The sequence below is a fragment of the Dermochelys coriacea genome, chromosome 3 (assembly GCF_009764565.3).
Source record: "Dermochelys coriacea isolate rDerCor1 chromosome 3, rDerCor1.pri.v4, whole genome shotgun sequence".
Classification (NCBI taxonomy): Eukaryota; Metazoa; Chordata; order Testudines; family Dermochelyidae; genus Dermochelys; species Dermochelys coriacea.
Genome location: NC_050070.1, coordinates 78,233,637 through 78,252,917, shown reverse-complemented (window position 1 = coordinate 78,252,917; position 19,281 = coordinate 78,233,637). Strand labels below are relative to the sequence as shown.

Sequence of the window (19,281 nt, the reverse complement as noted above, 5' to 3'; positions counted from 1 at the left end):
CAATGACTCAAAGATCTCTTTCTTGAGTGGTAACAGCTAATTTAGACCCCATCATTTGATATGTATAGTTGGGATTATGTTTTCAAATGTGCATTACTTTGCATTTATCAACAATGAATTTCATCTGCCATTTTGTTGCCCAGTCACCCAGTTTTGTGAGATCCTTTTGTAGCTCTTCGTAGTAGGCCTGGGACTTAACTATCATGAATAGTTTTGTATCATCTGCAAATTTTGCCACCTCACTGTTTACCCCTTTTTCCAGATCATTTATGAATATGATGAATAGGGCTGGGCACAGTACAGACCCCTGGGGGACACCACTATTTTCCTCTCTCCATTCTGAAAACTGACCATTTATTCCTACCCTTATACAAATTATGTTCCTACCCTCATACAAATTATGTTCATTTATGTGTCTGACAATTTTGTTCTTTACTATAGTTTCAACCAGTTTGCCCGGTATTGAAGTCAGGCTGACTGGCCTGTAATTGCTGGGGTCACCTCTTGAGCCCTTTTTACAAATTGGAGTCACATCAGTTATTCTCCAGTCATTTGGTACAGACGCTGATTTAAATGACAGGTTACCGATGACAGCAAGTAGTCCTGCAAACTGGAAGTTTAACATAAAAAATATTTTATTGTGCTACTGAAACTTTTATGTGAGTAATCTGCCACAGAGCTAGATGACCATGAGATACTTTAAAACTCTACTTCCAGTCTCTGTGTGTGTGTTTTTGAAAGGTTTAACGGCTGCCCTAACTAACTTATTGATAAAAATATATGCATCTTAAAATGCCAGTTAATATTTAAAAAGGATTTTAAACCAAACAAATGTGCAATCTTCTATGTGTCAATGGGAAACTTGCTTTGCTTAATTGCAAGCATACTTGAATATCTTTAATTCCAAACTTTGACTTGGAGCCTGAGGATCAGATTTTCAAAAGTGTGCAGCACTAGCAGTTCCCATTACTATTAATCTGGGGACAGTGTGGGTGCTGAGCACTTTCGAAAATCTGACCATTAGATTCAATGTGCAAGGCTGCGATCTGTCATCTGGAGTAAATTCATTTAATGATCCAATATTTTCTGGAAATATTGGCCCCCATCCTGTTCTCATTGAAGTCAAAGGCAAAACTCCATTGACCCCATTAAATTTTAAAAAATAAAGTTTTTTTAAAAAATACTTGTATTCTGGTCTTTTTCTGAAAAGAAAATTTAAGTCACGATCAAAAAGTTGACTCTGATTGAAATCAGAGAAGTTCTTTGACTCATGTATGGTATGGGCCTAAGTTGGTTTAATTTTTTCTGCTCTTTTCAAATGCCCCATTACTTTTGAGTTCTAAAGAAATAATCACAAAGAAGCTTTATAGCATTACTGACCACAAAAGAAAAATTAAACATAACCAAAAGTCTCTCTCATACTATAGGGACTCAATTGTTAATCTAAAAAGGTAAATCATTCTTAATATTGAGACTATATAACCATCAAAAATAAAATTATGACTACACAAGATACTCTCTCTGGTTGGTATTTTTCTTTTTTTTTTTTGTATTTTCATTTTGATATCAGGAAAAATACTTTCAAGTTTTACTGGACAACTAGTCCAATAACCATCTTGGAAACATAATATATCAAACTATGTAATCAACTATATCAAAATACAGTAATTAGGTTTAACACATAATTACTAATTGTATTTGCGCTTGGAATTACTGCGCACAGCACTTGAAATACTATGTATTTAGAAGGTACTGCATAATATAATCAGCCTGAATCTACATTCTCTGACCTTCTAAAAATAGTTCAAAATTATTATTTAGTAATAATGAATATTACAGTTCATTAAAAAGCCATATTTATCAAGAACGGGGGGAAACGCCCATGTCCTCAGATGATAATGTCAAAAATATTATGCCTTTAGATATTCATCCATTCCATTTAAAAAGTCAGAATGACCATATTTTGTCTTTCAAGAAACCTAGAACAACAATGGATCTTCTAGCTTATCATAAAGTGCTAAGCTCCCCCATCCTATTATAAGTCATACAAAGCAACACAACTCTTTAAGTAGTCTGCACAACACTACTAATTTAGACGTGATCCCTCAGTGAAGTTCCCTGTTGCAGATTCTGCGTGTGTCCTTGTTGTGGAACTTGCAGTGAGGATTCCACAGGAGGAATGAGTGGGAAATATGTCATGAGAGCCAAGCTGTGGAAAGAGCCAGAGTGCTGATCAGTGGAGTTGAGAATTTGATTCTAAATTAGGAGGGCTGAACTAAGCCTCACAAAAGATTTATGTTGATACCTTAAACAATAAACTTTTGACAAATTTCTATTTCCCAGGGCAGGGATCTTCACATTTTCCACCTCATTCTCAAGTTAGTTTCTTTATTTTAAAATAGTAAATTAAAACAAGACTTTTCATAGTCACAGCCTCATCTCACATATACCAGGTAAGGCTTTGATTCAAGAAACCACTCAAGCAGCTGTTTAAGAGAGATGAAGATGGTCCAGTGGCCAGGCCAGTAACTTAGGACTTAGCTCAATTCCCTGTTCCACCACAGACTTCCAGTTTGACCTCAGGTGAGTCACTTCGACTCTTCTTGTGTAAAATGGGGACCTCCCTGGTGGTGGTGTGAGGATAAATACACTCAAGATTGTGAAGTGCTTTAAGATATACTGATAGAAAAGCACTACAAAAGAGTTATGTATTATTAATATTAACTCCAAATTATGTAAGCATGTGACCATGTGCTTTCCCAAATACTAAACTGGGCACTAAGTCAGGAGTAACTCCAGTGAAGTCAAAGGAATAACATCAATTTAAAACAGGTATAAGTGAGATCAGAATCAGGCCCACTAGACTCTGGCGAAGTATTCTGTAATTGTTTCACTTGTCAAAAATTTGATCTTTAATTCTGTATTTGCAAAAAGAAAAGGAGTACTTGTGGCACCTTAGAGACTAACAAATTTATTTACTGTTTCACGCTTTTTCTTTGTTATAACTACACTAACTTACCCTGACCTCAGTCTCTTCTAAATAATGAGCACAGGATAGCTAGATTAGATATTTTGCTGATTTTATATTGAGGGAAACATAAATTCTGAGTTGTCTCTCTTGAGGCCACATGGCTTCTTTGACCCCCTTCTCTCTCTGAATTACTTGTTCTTTGCAGTCTTAAACCCCACTTCCTGTCTCCAAGCACTGTTTACAAGACATATTTAAAGAGATAACAGAGCGAAGTTTCAGAGTAGCAGCCGTATTAGTCTGTATTCGCAAAAAGAAAAGGAGTACTTGTGGCACCTTAGAGACTAACAAATTTATTAGAGAATAAGCTTTCGTGAGCTACAGCTCACTTCAACATAGAGTGAAGTAGAGTTAACCTCAGTTTCACTTCTAACAATTACTGAAACACATTCACTCTTTTTGTCTTTTTATCTTTTAGTGGTGATTGTTTCTTTCCCCCAGTTTTTCCCAGATTACTAAATTACCCCCCCCAAAAAAGTTAGAACAGCTGCAAATGCAAGGGAAGTGCCTTTAATTTATTACAAGTATATGCACAAGACAGTGTTATCTTTGGATGTGAGATCATATGAGATATATACTACTACCCAGCACAAGTTCCAAAAACAAACCCAAACTTTGTTTAAAAATTAGCAAACACCAAATTCACTCTCGTTAAAAATACCAGCAAAATGACACTTTTTTCCTCCTTTTTTCCCACCTCTAAAATGAGCCCCAGTGTATAAAATATCGAAGACCCCCAATAACAGGTTCATTTCTGAAGACAATTCCATTCCATCTTTCACGTCCGTTCATCCAAGATCACAACAAAGGCTAATTAAGAAAAAAAACTCAGCTCCTGTTTTTATCAAATTGATTTGCATAAGCCATTTGCACTATGTAATTGAATGGTATTAGCAACTAATGGCTTATGCAAATCAGGAATCAAGCTAGTGTTTTATATGATATCCACAAAGGGTTAAGCTTGTCAGCCTGCTTCACAGCTCTTGTACCCCTGAAGTTCTCTCTAGGACTGACGTGATGTGTTTTCTCCTTCTTAAAGAAGGTTATCTCACGTTGTTGAATTTTTGAGAACTAGGAAGAAAGCTCTGGGACACTTTATTCTCTATGGAGATATTAGAACTCAGGGGAAAGCCAGCTGGTGTGCATGACTGCCATTCTTTCCCTTCTTTCTTAAAGCCATCTGACTGCAACAAATCCATAAGCCTAAAGGGGACTTAATTAAAACCAATGGATAATTTATACATATCTAACTAATAAGAGGATCAGAAATTACCAAAAATACACTGGATCACATTCTGCCAACAATTCTTATGCAAAGCTCTCATTGAATCAAATATGAATGATGGTATGACACAGTTAAGCTTTTTAACCTGTATCAGGACAGCTAGAGAGTTCTAGTGCCAGTTTTCATCAATTTAACAGATGGGATACATCAAGGAGCTGCAAGAAAACTGTACTGAGGAATTACAGAGGAAAGCAGGGGCCCAGGTGCCACCTAGCAGCCAAGCAGTCAGATACAGAAACATACAGCAATCCCTAAACTTGTTCTTCCCTGAGTATTTTCTCTCCCTCCCATTCCCATGGCTTGATCCATACAATTCTACCTAAGCAGAAGGCCTTAATATAAAATTAAAATAATTGAAATCACTCATATAATCTTTATCTATCTAATTTCTTCCTCCATAACATTTGAAAGTTCTGATCCTTTCTCTGTATCCTACAGCAAAATTCCCATCCATTCCATGATCTCCCATACATTCCAAGATCTTGCATCCTCATTACTGCAATGTCATTCTCTCGGGTATTCACCTCATCTCTCTCCAACTGATACAAAACATGGCTGCTATAATTTTCTTCTTGTCCCATTAATCTGACTACATCGTTCCCTCCTTTGAATCTTTTCACTGGCTCCCATTCTCCATTACATATAACTCAGCCTTTTAGCCTTTCTGTCCAAGCCGACAAATCTTCTATCCTGCCTCTTGAGCCACTATGGATGTAGAAGCCCTCTACACCAACATTCCACACAAAGATGGACTACAAGCCGTCAGGAACAGTATCCCTGATAATATCACGGCTAACCTGGTGGCTGAACTTTGTGACTTTGTCCTGACCCATAACTATTTCACATTTGGTGACAATGTATACCTTCAAATCAGCGGCACTGCGATGGGTACCCGCATGGCCCCACAGTATGCCAACATTTTTATGGCTGACTTAGAACAACGCTTCCTCAGCTCTCGTCCCCTAATGCCCCTACTCTACTTGCGCTACATTGATGACATCTTCATCATCTGGACCCATGGAAAAGAAGCTCTTGAGGAATTCCACCATGATTTCAACAATTTCCATCCCACCATCAACCTCAGCCTGGACCAGTCCACACAAGAGATCCACTTCCTGGACACTACGGTGCTAATAAGCGATGGTCACATAAACACCACCCTATATCGGAAACCTACTGACCGCTATTCCTACCTACATGCCTCTAGCTTTCATCCAGATCATACCACTCGATCCATTGTCTACAGCCAAGCGCTACGATATAACCGCATTTGCTCCAACCCTTCAGACAGAGACAAACACCTACAAGATCTCTATCATGCATTCCTACAACTACAATAACCAACTGCTGAAGTGAAGAAACAGATTGACAGAGCCAGAAGAGTACCCAGAAGTCACCTACTACAGGACAGGCCCAACAAAGAAAACAATAGAACGCCACTAGCCATCACCTTCAGCCCCCAACTAAAACCTCTCCAACGCATCATCAAGGATCTACAACCTATCCTGAAGGACGAGCCATCACTCTCACAGATCTTGGGAGACAGACCAGTCCTTGCTTACACACAGCCCCCCAATCTGAAGCAAATACTCACCAGCAACCACACACCACACAACAGAACCACTAACCCAGGAACCTATCCTTGCAACAAAGCCCGTTGCCAACTCTGTCCACATATCTATTCAGGGGATACCATCATAGGGCCTAATCACATCAGCCACACTATCAAAGGCTCCTTCACCTGCGCATCTACCAATGTGATATATGCCATCATGTGCCAGCAATGCCCCTCTGCCATGTACATTGGCCAAACTGGACAGTCTCTACGTAAAAGAATGAATGGACACAAATCAGACGTCAAGAATTATAACATTCAAAAACCAGTTGGAGAACACTTCAATCTCTCTGGTCACTCGATCACAGACCTAAGAGTGGCTATACTTCAACAAAAAAGCTTCAAAACCAGACTCCAACGAGAGATTGCTGAATTGGAATTAATTTGCAAACTGGATACAATTAACTTAGGCTTGAATAGAGACTGGGAATGGATGAGTCACTACACAAAGTAAAACTATTTCCCCATGGTATTTCTCCTCCCACCCCACCCCCCACTGTTCCTCTGATATTCTTGTTAACTGCTGGAATTAGCCTACCTTGCTTGTCACCATGAAAGGTTTTCCTCCTTTCCCCCCCCTGCTGCTGGTGATGGCTTATCTTAAGTGATCACTCTCCTTACAGTGTGTATGATAAACCCATTGTTTCATGTTCTCTGTGTGTATGTATATAAATCTCTCCTCTGTTTTTTCCACCAAATGCATCCGATGAAGTGAGCTGTAGCTCACGAAAGCTTATGCTCTAATAAATTTGTTAGTCTCTAAGGTGCCACAAGTACTCCTTTTCTTTTTGCGAATACAGACTAACACGGCTGCTACTCTGAAATTTATCTAACCTGGCCCCTTCTCATGTAGACCCTGCCATCCCCACCACTGACACCCCATTGGTCTCTTTCTTCCACAAGCCTCTTCATGCCTTTTTCCATGCCACCCCAATGCATGGAATACCCTCCCTTCTATAATCTGCCCACCTACAAACTTCCACTAATTAAGAGTTCATGCCTGTGAGATGCAAAGCACTCTAGCCCAGACCCAGCAGTACACTTTAAAGGGGCTTAAGTGAATGTTTAATTGTTTTCTAATATCAGAGCCAGAGCACTCAGCACTTTGCAAGATAAAGCCCTTAGGTTTTATCTGAAAATTCATCTCTTCATAATAATGAAATGAGCCAAGAATAATTCACTATCTTCAATCTTTATCTTCTCTATTTTTGTACATTCAACCCCCACCTCAACCGTACCACTATGGTGTGTACATATCTGAAATGAATATCCAAGTATTGTTGTAGCCTCATACTTCTTTCCCATCCCAACATACTGCTTATCCTCCTCACTTGTTACATAACACACTTGCTGTGAATAAGCAAGGGAGGGGTCTATCTGGACCAGCATGGGTCCTAACTGGCATGGGGAGGAGTGTCAGTGCCCCCTGACAGAACTCTCTCTTCATACTTCATCAGCTTTGTATGTGGACAGAGCTTTAGGGACCTTAATTCCCACCCTCATAATCTAATTGGCCCATTTGTGGGCCACGGTCATTTTTTTGGCTCCATAACACCCCTTTCACATTCATGGGGAGGAGAAGGCAATTTGCTACTCCTGGAAATTGGCCATCATTCATGCGCCTTCTTTTTTTGCCTCCATGCCCATGTCCCCTCTTTCCTTTCCCCCGTCCTTCCCTTGGATTGTTTCTTTGTTGTTTTTCTTATTGCTAGATTTCCCTTTTTCCTCAGAGATTTGCCCAAAGACCTTTTAAGGAAGTTCTTTACAACTCTGCAAATTGGTAGCTACAGGTGTCTGGATTTTGCCTTCCACAGAGAACATAGGTAGGGCTAGTGACAGGGTACTGTCGTACTGATATTTGTGTGGCAGGTGTCTAACGCAGGTTAACTGAGGCAGTGGTGAGGCGGAGTTGCAACGGAAGACATGGGCACTGGCTAGACTTGTTTCAATGTTTGATGCAGAAAGAGGCACACCTTGATTAAGCCCACACCCATCACATGAGCAAAGGGCAGGGACGATCTGATCCCTGGTAGGGAAGTAGGGGTAGCCTCACCTTAGGAATTGCTCTACCTTTACGGCCATTTGTTTTGGGCAGTAGATAGTCTGCATCAGGAAGATCCGCCGAGCAATTCCTTTTCTAGTTCTATGTCACACCTAACAAAAACTGCAACTTTTCCTTCACCCAAACCTCTGTAAAAGGACAGTCTAGTAGTCAGTGCACTAGCCTGGACCTCTGAACACTGGGGTTCAAGCCCCTAGTCTGCCACAGACTTCCTGTGTGACTCTGGGCCAGTCACTTAGCTTCTGTGGAGTCAGGCCTTTAAAATGGAGATAACAACATAGCCTACCTAATAGGGCATCATGAGAAGAAATACATTAAAAAGTTTGAGGCACTCAGACATTATGTTAATGGGTACCATAGCAGTGTTTTAGGTAGGTAGATATTTGCAGCAGTACTAAGGCCGAGCTCTTGGGGTCATGTTTTCTTTTTTATTATTTTTGTTATTGTTGTGTTTCAGCGAAGCACCTAACACATTTTGGGGCACTAAGAAACAAAAAACTACAATGAAGAAGAAAGAAGATGCTAATACAAATTAGTCTCACACTTCAAACCTTTAGGATTTTCCCACCGTTGGTTTTACCTTTATTTTTATAGGGTTGACACTGGAGTTGTGTGTGCTTTTACATCTATTTTTGTGATAGTGGAGTTTTGGGAGCTTATATGTACTTTTGCAACATCGAGCCATCATGATGAAATTTCCCATATTGAATGCAACCTCATAAGGCAATACATGCAGTAGAGAATGTAGATGATGAAATTTATGGAATGCTTTTGGGGGAGTGGGTTGGCCCTTTTCATCTACCAGGGGAATACATTTTTCAGAGCCATCTCATAATTGCATAACATTTGAGGCCATGAAAATTAAGATACTGAGATAAAATAGTAACCTAAATTTCCCCAGAGTACAAATACAACCTTCCAGAACCTTGCAACCTCTCACTTCTACCCCTTCTCCCTAACCCTCCTACCCCCAGAGTCCTGGCTTTATTTGGAGACTTATCCTTTAAAAACTCTTAAAATCTTTTACATATATTCCTCCCTAACTGCACCCACGTTTTTTTCTTAATCAGACTCCTCATTTCCAGCAGTTTCCGTGTAAATACAGAAGTAATAGGACTACATAAATGTAAACCTATCAAAAAATAATAAATGAACCTTCAATTTTAGCAAGAAAAATATGATGCTGCATACCTGCGAGAGCATATTATTGCTATTCCCATGAAAAGTGTCCATTTGGGAAATGTCCATTCAGAAGGAGAAAATCCATTAGTAGAAGACTTTATCATGGATGTGAGTAGGCATGACTGGCTATCAATCCTAAATAGCTCTCAGAAAGAGGTTAAAGGGAAGGAGTAAACACAGAGAAACAGAAGAAGGGAAATAAGAGTGCACATTGATCCGCAAATTTTGGGTGTCTCCTGCCTATGTTAGGAGATTGAGAGATTGAGAACGCAAATTCTAATTTTGTTTTTATTTCCTTCATTCATTTGAATGGATTTGAAATTAATCAAAATCCTTCATGATCAAGAGGTCATTACGACACTGAATCTTCCAGTGTCAGTTTAAACTGTCCCTGGATGTTTCAGCCCCAGCCTCCACCATTCAATGTTTACATTAGAAGTACCTATGAATTGAACGGAGCCCTTCTTAATCAAGATTAATTACCTTCTTTAACAAATGGTTTTTAAACTTGTTTACAGCCTAGCTTTAAGTTTTAAAGTCTGTTTTTAAGAGAGTTTCTTTTAGCAAAAAGTTGCTCCCATAAGCACTTCAAAAGCAGAAGATGCTGTGGACTTCCCAGCAGCATGCCCTTGGATTTTGAAGTCTTTGAAGTATCCGAGGGAGATGCTTCCAACAAAGATATACTGGCAGTTTTTTAAACCATAGGCTTAAAATTTACTTACAGCCAAGATCATGAAAAGATTAAAAGTTTACTTTTTACAAGTATCACAGGTTTCAGAGTAGCAGCCGTGTTAGTCTGTATTCGCAAAAAGAAAAGGAGTACTTGTGGCACCTTAGAGACTAACAAATTTATTAGAGCATAAGCTTTCGTGAGCTACAGCTCACTTCATCGGATGCATTTGACCAGCTGTAGCTCACGAAAGCTTATGCTCTAATAAATTTGTTAGTCTCTAAGGTGCCACAAGTACTCCTTTTCTTTTTTACAAGTACTGGTTTCTATCTGGCATGAGCACCTTTGCAAGGCAGAGGTACTGGAACTGAAAGTTCTCAGCTGACACTGTGAAGGTTTATGGGATCTTTAGAAATTGATTAAAAAATCATTTTAATACACATACTGATTTCTCATTCATAGTTATTTTAAAAGGAGACTAACCACATAAAAAACAAAATTTAAATGAACTCAGATTAACATTTCATATAGATATTTAAAATTGCCATTTTGTATGCAAAATGCTGTATGTATATTGCACAGCAAATGCAAGACACCCAATCTTCATCCTCATTTCTCTTATATGTCCAAGCTGTGTGAATATCTCTCAACTATATGATCACCCACATAAAATTCTTTACAAGAGTATTGGAACCGGCCAAGATACTTTCAATGACTTTTTTTCCAGTGGAAAATGCCGATTCATGGAAACCAAAACATTTTTTGGGAGTCAGTTTTGACAATTTTTTTTTCTCAAAACTATTTTGAAAAAAGTCTTGAAATTGTCAAAATGTCTCAACAATTCAGCAAACCTGAGACAAAATTGATTACCTAGCCATGAAGCTAGCATACCCCCACTTGAGAAGTGGTTTCCTTCCATCACCACCAACAGCTATCTCCTCCTCTCAACAAGCCTTGGTAGGGTAGTGACCCTCACTTACTAGATAAGACCTAAAATAAGGAAGTGGTTCCCATAGTTTGTTTTGAGGATAATGGTTCCTGTCAGAGCAGCCTGGAGGATGTGGAGGGCTATAACATGGCAAGCTATGGGGAATTCCCCATTGGAGGTTTGAGGTTCAATGTTATCAAATCTGAATCAGCAAATCTGAATTTAGCTATAAAAATGAGCCTTCAAGTTTTATTTGCTTTCAGGTCCTAGGAGCCAGGCTGCACGGTTTCTTTTACAAATCTTAGACTGCAGGCTTTACACAGCCCTATCAACGATTGAAACCAAAATAGTCATCATGGTGTGTTTCCTACCTAGCTGAAACCAGTGAGCAGGGCTGGGCTTCAGCAGGCACTCACTGGTATCATGTAGCAGCATCTTTTTCAAGCTGCCTTCCTATTCTTCAGAACCTAAGCTTGTATTTTTTTAAAAAAACAGCCTCTAGATATTATGGTTGCAGAGACAGATTTGAAAACATGGAGCAAGTGTAACTGATGCAGTGATGTCAGCAGAATCTAAAACAATAACTCAAAGAGATATGAACTGCCGTATTTATCTCAATGGGGCTAACTCAGATGGCCTATGATAACAATGTCAACATTTAAAAGATTAACTATTTCACTACTCAAAGCATATAAAAAAGGAGAGGAAGGATTATATTAAGATCTACACAAACCACTATGAGTTTGTTCAGTTTGGCACCACCAGGCTCTTTAGATGCTTATCTGAACAATATAGGATTTGAGCTTGGGAGAGTTCTTGCTCATTTCACGGCCCCTTAATCAAGAAGGAATCAATTCAAGACGCCACACAGAGCCCTGAGGGACATCTGAGATCTCCTAAAGATCAGCCAAACTCAAGAAATACAATAGGGCATCTGACTCTCCATGTCCCATCCGCCACCTTCCCTGCACACCCCCTTCGGGCGATCTGACCCCTGTAAGAAAGTCTGTTTTATGAAATTTTCAGCCCAATTCCTTAATCAAAGATATTTGTGATAGGTTTGGATAAATATCCAGATATTTTGATGCTTATCTGAACAAGATAAGATTTACCTATTACTTTTAGATTGATATATAAATAAAAAGGTGTATGTATACGTGTGCATATGAACTATGCACATGCAATAATATAGTTGTGCATGTAAAACATACACATGCAGCATAAATGTATGCAAAACTGTTACGTGTTACACATCATTTTAGACAGAATTACCTGTGCTTCAGTTAAAAGTACTACTGATCATTTAAAAGGAAAAAATACAATAATTAGCAAGCAAAGCACACACATGAATAGATCTGCACATAGTCCCATGGGTTAGCCTTACCAGTGCTGTCGTCATAAACAACAGTGACGGTTTTCCACTTGAAAAACTGCACAAGGTCAAGGATGGCACGACTGAGAGAAGAGAAATCTGGGTAGAGGCTGACATAGAATGAGTCCTTGTTGTCTGAAACTTGATGTTTCCAGCGGGTCTGTATATGTGGAACACCCAGGGCATTGCAGATGGATTGCACGGCGTTAGCTGAAGAGCTATGGGAAGGTCCAAAGATGGCTGCCACCCCAAGGGACAGCTGATCACAGGCTGAAGAGGAAACAGAAGTCTATCAATTCTGAGAGGAGAGAACGTGCCAGAAAGTATTGTACTATTCCCATTAACTAAATGGCACTTTGTGAAATATATATTTTTTCCCCTGAGGGTGCCCCCTTCCTATTCAAGTTTAACACTTTCATTTTTACTGAGACTTTTCCTTTAAATAATGACCAAGTTGAACTACATCTTTAACTTTTCACTGTGATTTGATGAAGAACAATACTTAGCATGCATACAACACATAGCTACATTTAGTCAAAACTCCCACTAATGTCAATGGAAGTTGCCAAGGCTCAGCTCTGGCAAGCCTTTTAGAAAATGTAGGGGGAGGGGAGAAATCAAATGCTAATGCAACTTACAGCAGATGTAGGACCATAGAGGGCTGTATTTTTAAACCCAAGCTTTAGAAATGAATTTCCTCCCCAACCTACCCAGACTACTTCCCCAGAGAACCCAATTACTCGGTGGATTTCAACCTATTAAGAAAACGTAACATTAAGCAGATACTGACTTATGTTGAAGTGGACTTTTGGGTGTATTGTTTTGAAAGGTATACATTAACTAGTAGAATGCAAGGGGTCAATATTTCTTTTTAAGGAGATTAATTGTTGGTATTCATTAAGAATTAAATCAATGTACATTGTTACACACATCCTGACAGAATATTTGGAAATATTCCCATTTTGGCCATATATATCTGAAATGGAACAGGTTTGTTCTTTTAAAACAGTATTGGCCAGTTAAGTTATACTGTCAGAAAAAGATCTCTGCCAGGATGAAGGCATTTACATGAGATGTGAATTATTAATATTGTTATAAAGTCAATACTGCTGACTGCCGATAAAGCAAGCAGTAGAAATAAATATATCATCACTCTTTTCACTAATTTAAAATTAATCATTCTCATGTGTTTACATGATGGAGATCCTACCAATGTCCTGATTGTGGACTGAGAACTGGGCAAGAACCCCTGAAGAGCACCAGTGACTTCAATGAGGTTTTATGTAGGCACCGGGACCAACCCACATGGCTGTGAGTGCAGGACTAGGGCCTAAGTGACTACGTTTTGCTTCAAAACATAATTCAGCATTGCACTCCAATTTCTACTAATATTGCCCTTCCTAAGTGTAGTCCACAAGCTTTATGCAAATGCAAGTAGATGGGATCCATAACAACAGTGATAGCTACCAGATGGCTTTTCAATGGGCTTTTTTTTTCTTCTTCTGAGATTTTGAGAGTGTGATTGCTTTGCACGTGATTTAATACAGCACTTTTCTATAAGAAGCACACCATTTTTTCTAATGTATTGAGGGAGACTTGGATTGCATTTGCATAATTCTTTATTCAAATATCTTGGGAATATTGTGATCTTCCCTGGGGTTATTCTTCTGTATGGTACCTTTAAAAACTCATTAATCTCTCATCTGCAGTCGACTCCAAGAGGCTGTGTGATTAAGAGGTAAACAGACTGTATTTTTGATGCAATGTCTGCTTGCTCACTAATGGGCATAATCATGAACCATGTAAATAGTCAAATGCATAAACCCAGTTGTTTAAAACCTGCTTTGCAGCCATTATACTAAGTACACCATTTTACGTTAACCTTTAGCCTTTGATTCCTGACTAAAAAACCTTTCAGGACAAAAGTGGTTGTCAAATGTGTGAAAGTACTTTTTGATTTATGAAGCCATGAACTATCAGAGCTGAAAGATTTTACAGAGTTTAATACAGTCTAGTTAACTGCAAATAAAGAAGTACTCTGTCAGTTTGATGTACAAAAGGGACATATAAATATACCTCTATGAATCTGTGAATTGTAGCATAAGAATAACAGGATAGACCGTGTCTTTGGGCATAGCCCATGTAAGGAACACAAATTACTATGCTGCTCTAGGAAAATAATTAAGACTCAGAAAATTACATTTTCTTTCCTGTTCGCTCCTTGTTTCCTGGGGGAAAAAGGGGGCAGAGTATTCCACTATAGATCCTTGCCCATAGCAAGTTATTTCCCAGGCCCCAACCCACCTGCTAGTTCAATAGGACTGGCTGGTGAATGAGCACCCACTCCATGCCACCCACCTGTTTTCTGAGGGTGGGGACGGAGCAGCAATGCCCCTGATCCTGCTCTAATCTAGTATCTGAAGTGGTAGTCCAGGGAGACTCTGTCAGAGATCGTCTTGCTCCCCCTGCTCTGCCATGTAAGGCTGGGCCACACTCTGACCCATAACATATTTTAAATGAGGTGTTAAATAAAATGTAAATTTTGCATATTACCCTACTCTGTACATGTGTATAGTACCAAAATGCACTTGGTACAATTTATTTTAGGGCTGTCAACTAATTGCAGTTAACTCATGCAATAACTCAAAAAAATTGATCGTGATTTAAAAATGTAATCACAATTCATCGACATTATAATTGCACTGTTAATAGAATACCAGTTGAAATGTATTAATTATTTTGGATGTTTTCTACATTTTCATATAGATTGTATTCTGTGTTGTAAGTGAAATCAAAGTGTATATTATTTTTATTACAAATATTTGCACTGTAAAAATGATAAACAAAAGAAATAGTATTATTCAATTCACCTCATACAAGTACTGTAGTGCAATCTCTTTGTCATGAAAGTGTAACTTACAAATGTAGATTTTTTTGTTACATAACTTCACTCAAAACCAAAACAATGTAGAACTTCAGAGCCTACAAGTCCACTCAGTCCTACTTCTTGTTCAGCCAATCGCTCAGACAAGCAAGTTTGTTTACACTTACAGGAGATAATGCTGCCCACCTTTTTATTTACAACGTCACCAGAATGTGAGAACAGGCATTTGCATAGCACTTTTGTAGCCAGCATTGCAAGGTATTTATGTGCCAGATATGCTAAACATTTATATGCCCCTTCATGCTTTGGCCACCATTCCAGAGGACACGCTTCCATGCTGATGATGCTCATGAAAAAAATAATGTGCCAATTAAATTTGTGACTGAACTCCTTGGGGGAGAATTATATGTCCCCTGCTCTGTTTTACCTGCATTCTACCATATATTTTATGTTATAGCGGTCTCAAATGATGACCCACACATGGTTGTTCATTTCAAGAACACTTTCACTGCAGATTTGACAAAATGCAAAGAAGGTACCAATGTGAGATTTCTAAAGATAGCTATAGCACTCAACCCAGGGTTTAAGAATCAGAAGTGCCTTCTAAAATCTAGAGGGATGAGGTGTGGAGCATGCTTTCTAAAGTCTTAAAAGAGCAACACTCTGATGCGGAAACTACAGAACCCGAACCACCAAAAAAGAAAATCAGACTTCATTTGGTGGCATCTGACTCAGATAATGAAAATGAACATGTGTCAATCCACATTGCTTTGGATTGTTATCAAACAAAACCTGTCATCAGGATGGACCATGTCCCCTGGAATGGTGATTGAAGTACAAAGGGACATATGAATGTTTTGCACATCTGGCAAGTAAATATCTTGCAATGCTGGCTACAACAGAGCCATGTGAACGCCTGTTCTCACTTTCTGGTGACATTGTAAATAAGAAGTGTGCAGCATTATCTCCTGTAAATGTAAACAAACTTGCTTGTCTGAGCGATTGGCTGAACAAGAAATACGACTGAATGGACTTGCAGGCTCTAAAATTTTACATTGTTTTATTTTTGAATGCAGGTTTTTCTGTACATTTGTAATTTCAACTTTTATGATAAAGAGATTGCACTATATTACTTGTATTAGGAGATTCTAAAGTACAATTTCTTTTGGATTTTTTACAGTGCAAATACTTGTAATCAAAAATTAATATAAAGTGAGCACTGTACACTTCATATTCTGTGTTGTAATTGAAATAAATATATTAGAAAATGTAGAAAACATCCCAAAATATTTAAATGGTATTCTATCATTGTTTAAGAGTGTGATTAATCGTGCGATTAATTTTTTTAATCACTTGACAGCCCTAATTTCCTCACATCATCCATTGCATTAAACTAGAAACCTCTGATAAAATCTGATTAGCTGACCACCTGTGATCTTTCTGCCATTCTGCTAACAATCAAAAACCTATGTAATTTCCACTCTGGTGTAGGAAAAAAATGCATTTGCATAGAATGTGAGCTAACACAAGCTTGAATCAAACACCTGTGTATTTTAGGAATAGAAGACCACAAAGACAGATCTCAGAACACTGCAGGACTTTTCTGTTTTGCATTACTATGTATGATACCATACTGCAGTGTTACAGTATGTCTGAGGGATCACAATGAAAAGGTACAGAAAGTATAGCAGCAAGATTCGAAACTACACAGGATTCACAATCATGGGAATCAATTATAATTAAAAAATAATCCATTTACTTTTAAGCAAATTTCAGAGGCCCTGATACAGCAGTCCATCCCTATTTGCCAAAATTCTTAAGCACAGGCTTAACTTATAACCATTGACTTTAAGGAGACTTAAGCATGAATTGAATTAGAGCCAGAGTGCACAGGAAGAAGTTATTAGTTACAAATGACATACTGTTACAAAATTCAGAACTTTAGATTCTGAACAGCCTAAATCAAAGGGTTTGGTTCAGACCTGTCTCTAATTTTAACAGATATTGGAAGCAGCAGCTGGAATCTCAGTGCAGTATGTGTTTACCCCATTGTGATTCATCTAGGTTATGCACCACAACTGGGAAAAAGCCTCGCAGCCCAGGTAAACAGACTTGTGTTAGCAGGGCTCATGCTAGCATGCTAAAAACAGCAGTGTGGACACTGTGGCATCAACAGAGGCTTGAGCTAATTCCCAAGTGAGTCTGAGCTCAGGTGGCTAGTCTGAGTATCCACCATACTGCAACATCCGTGCTGCTGTTGAGACTTCTGTTGAGTCTGTCTATTCGGGCTGTAGTGGCCTCAAATGAACTTTGATTTGTGGTGTCAATTGAATCAGTTTGTAACACTACCAACAAAACACGCACTTTAAGTGCGCAGGGAAAGCTTAGGTCTGAAGCATCATGTTCTGCTAAATAGGTGCACCAGCTACTGGGATACAGGGTGACACAATAGGCCACAGCATGAAGGTCCTAGTCCTGCAAGGTGCTAAGCAACCTCAACTTTCACTGACTTCACCAAGAGTTGAGGGCCTTGCGGGATCGGGTCCAAAAAGGCTATTCAGTTTCCAAGGTTGCTAGTCTCTGAGGGTATGTCTACACTGCTATTAGACACCCATGGCTGGCTCATGCCGGCTGACTCAGGCTCATGGTATTCAGGCTGTGGGGATGTTTAATTGCGCTGCAAACTTCCGGGCTCAGGCAGGAACCTGGGTTCCAGGACCCTGTGAGTTGGGAGGGTCCCACAACTCAGGCTACAGTACAAACCCAGAAGTCAACACTTCAATTAAACAGCCCCATAGCCTGAGTCAGCTGGCACAGGCTAGCCGTGGGTTTTTAATTGCAGTGTAGACATACCCTAAAACTACCCTCATCTCAAAATTGATTTTAAATATATAAATAAATAATAATCTTTTGATGGGGAAGCAATGCTCACATGTAATTTTTTTTTTCAAACTGTTACCTTTAAAGGACAATTTTTAAAACTTTTCTTTGATGTCAGCGGTGCACGCCTTAACCTTGTACAGTATCATTTCTGAATAGTTTACTGAAAGGCATTTATTCAGGTAGGTGAGCCAAGTGAGTTTTAACTGCTGACATAAAAGTTTAAATATGCAAAACATCACCTTTCTTGGATGCTTCAAAACTGTCATAGAGGTTTATCTTTTGGGTGTCATATGTTAATGTGGTGTTTGGCAGGAGAGTTCTGTTTCTGTTGATTGTGTTCACAGCAAATCTGAAGGCCAATTCCTCTGCTCCCATTGGGCCGGATTCCACACATTCAAAAATACCCCCTGGTAATGAGAGAAAGAGAGAGAGAACATCCAGTCAGCAAAACAACACACAGCCAATGTTTCAAGATATGAGTTGAGTATTAGAAATGGGAATTAATAGAAATTTCTCAGTATTTGCCCCAATGGGCCTGATCCTAAGCCCACTGAAACGAAAGGAAAGCTGCCCATGACCTCAGTGGGCTTTGGAGCACACTCTAATTGCACAATATTATCACATATTTCTCCAATGATCACATTCACAACAATTTAAATTGTCAATTTTTCTTAATTTTTCTGCAATCCCTGTATTTAGGCGATTGAGACCATGTGAGTATGTGGGGGGGGGGGGAAGGGGGAAGGTAGATCATTTATAAAATACCTAATTAATACTCAACACCAAAATAAAATGGAGGGGAAGAATTCATGAATATTCCCACTGCTGACATTTCTGAAGGGATTCCCTATCATTCCTGCAACCTCCACAAATCAGCTGCTGCATAGAAAGAAATATAAAGCTCCTGGAGGCCCATTTTCCACTGTACCATAGGCCCTTTACACAGCTCTGATAGAATAAAGGGCCCATGAGGAGGGTAGAAGCTATCCTAAGAATACCGCCAGTGTAAGAGGGTTCCCTGGGTGAGGGGCAGCTGCTGGAATGGTTCTATGCCACTCTACTTGTAGTCTTAGGCATAAGGAAAGGGAGGGAGGAGGCATGATCAAAGAGCACTATGGTTTAGGTAATGCCATCTGATGACAGCCTGCAAGGGGCCACTGCAGACAGAATGTAAGTTACAGCAGCCCCAAGCTGCCTCTTATTTATGCTGGGGGCTAGTTAGAACAAGAATATGGAGGCTGTAAAAGCAACTTAAATGCACCTTTGTTCCTATGCCAGCAACAATCAGGACCATTCTGTCCCTTCCTTCCTTCCTTCCTAAAAGGCACCCCAGTGAGTTTACATATCCACTTTGCACAATTTCAAAACACTT

At 39.2% G+C, this 19,281-nt stretch overlaps 1 protein-coding gene across 5 annotated transcripts in view; it reads right to left on the bottom strand.

The window, feature by feature from the left end:
- Positions 1–19,281, bottom strand: part of GRIK2 (glutamate ionotropic receptor kainate type subunit 2) — a 587,425-nt gene that overhangs the window by 386,562 nt on the left and 181,582 nt on the right. For all 5 annotated transcript variants that reach the window (XM_038395673.2, XM_043510712.1, XM_038395676.2 and 2 more), the window contains 2 exons: positions 18,149–18,316; positions 12,155–12,412 (listed from right to left, as the gene is read on the bottom strand). In XM_038395673.2, the coding sequence (XP_038251601.1) occupies positions 12,155–12,412; positions 18,149–18,316 (426 nt within the window). The remainder of the gene's footprint in view (positions 1–12,154; positions 12,413–18,148; positions 18,317–19,281) is intronic.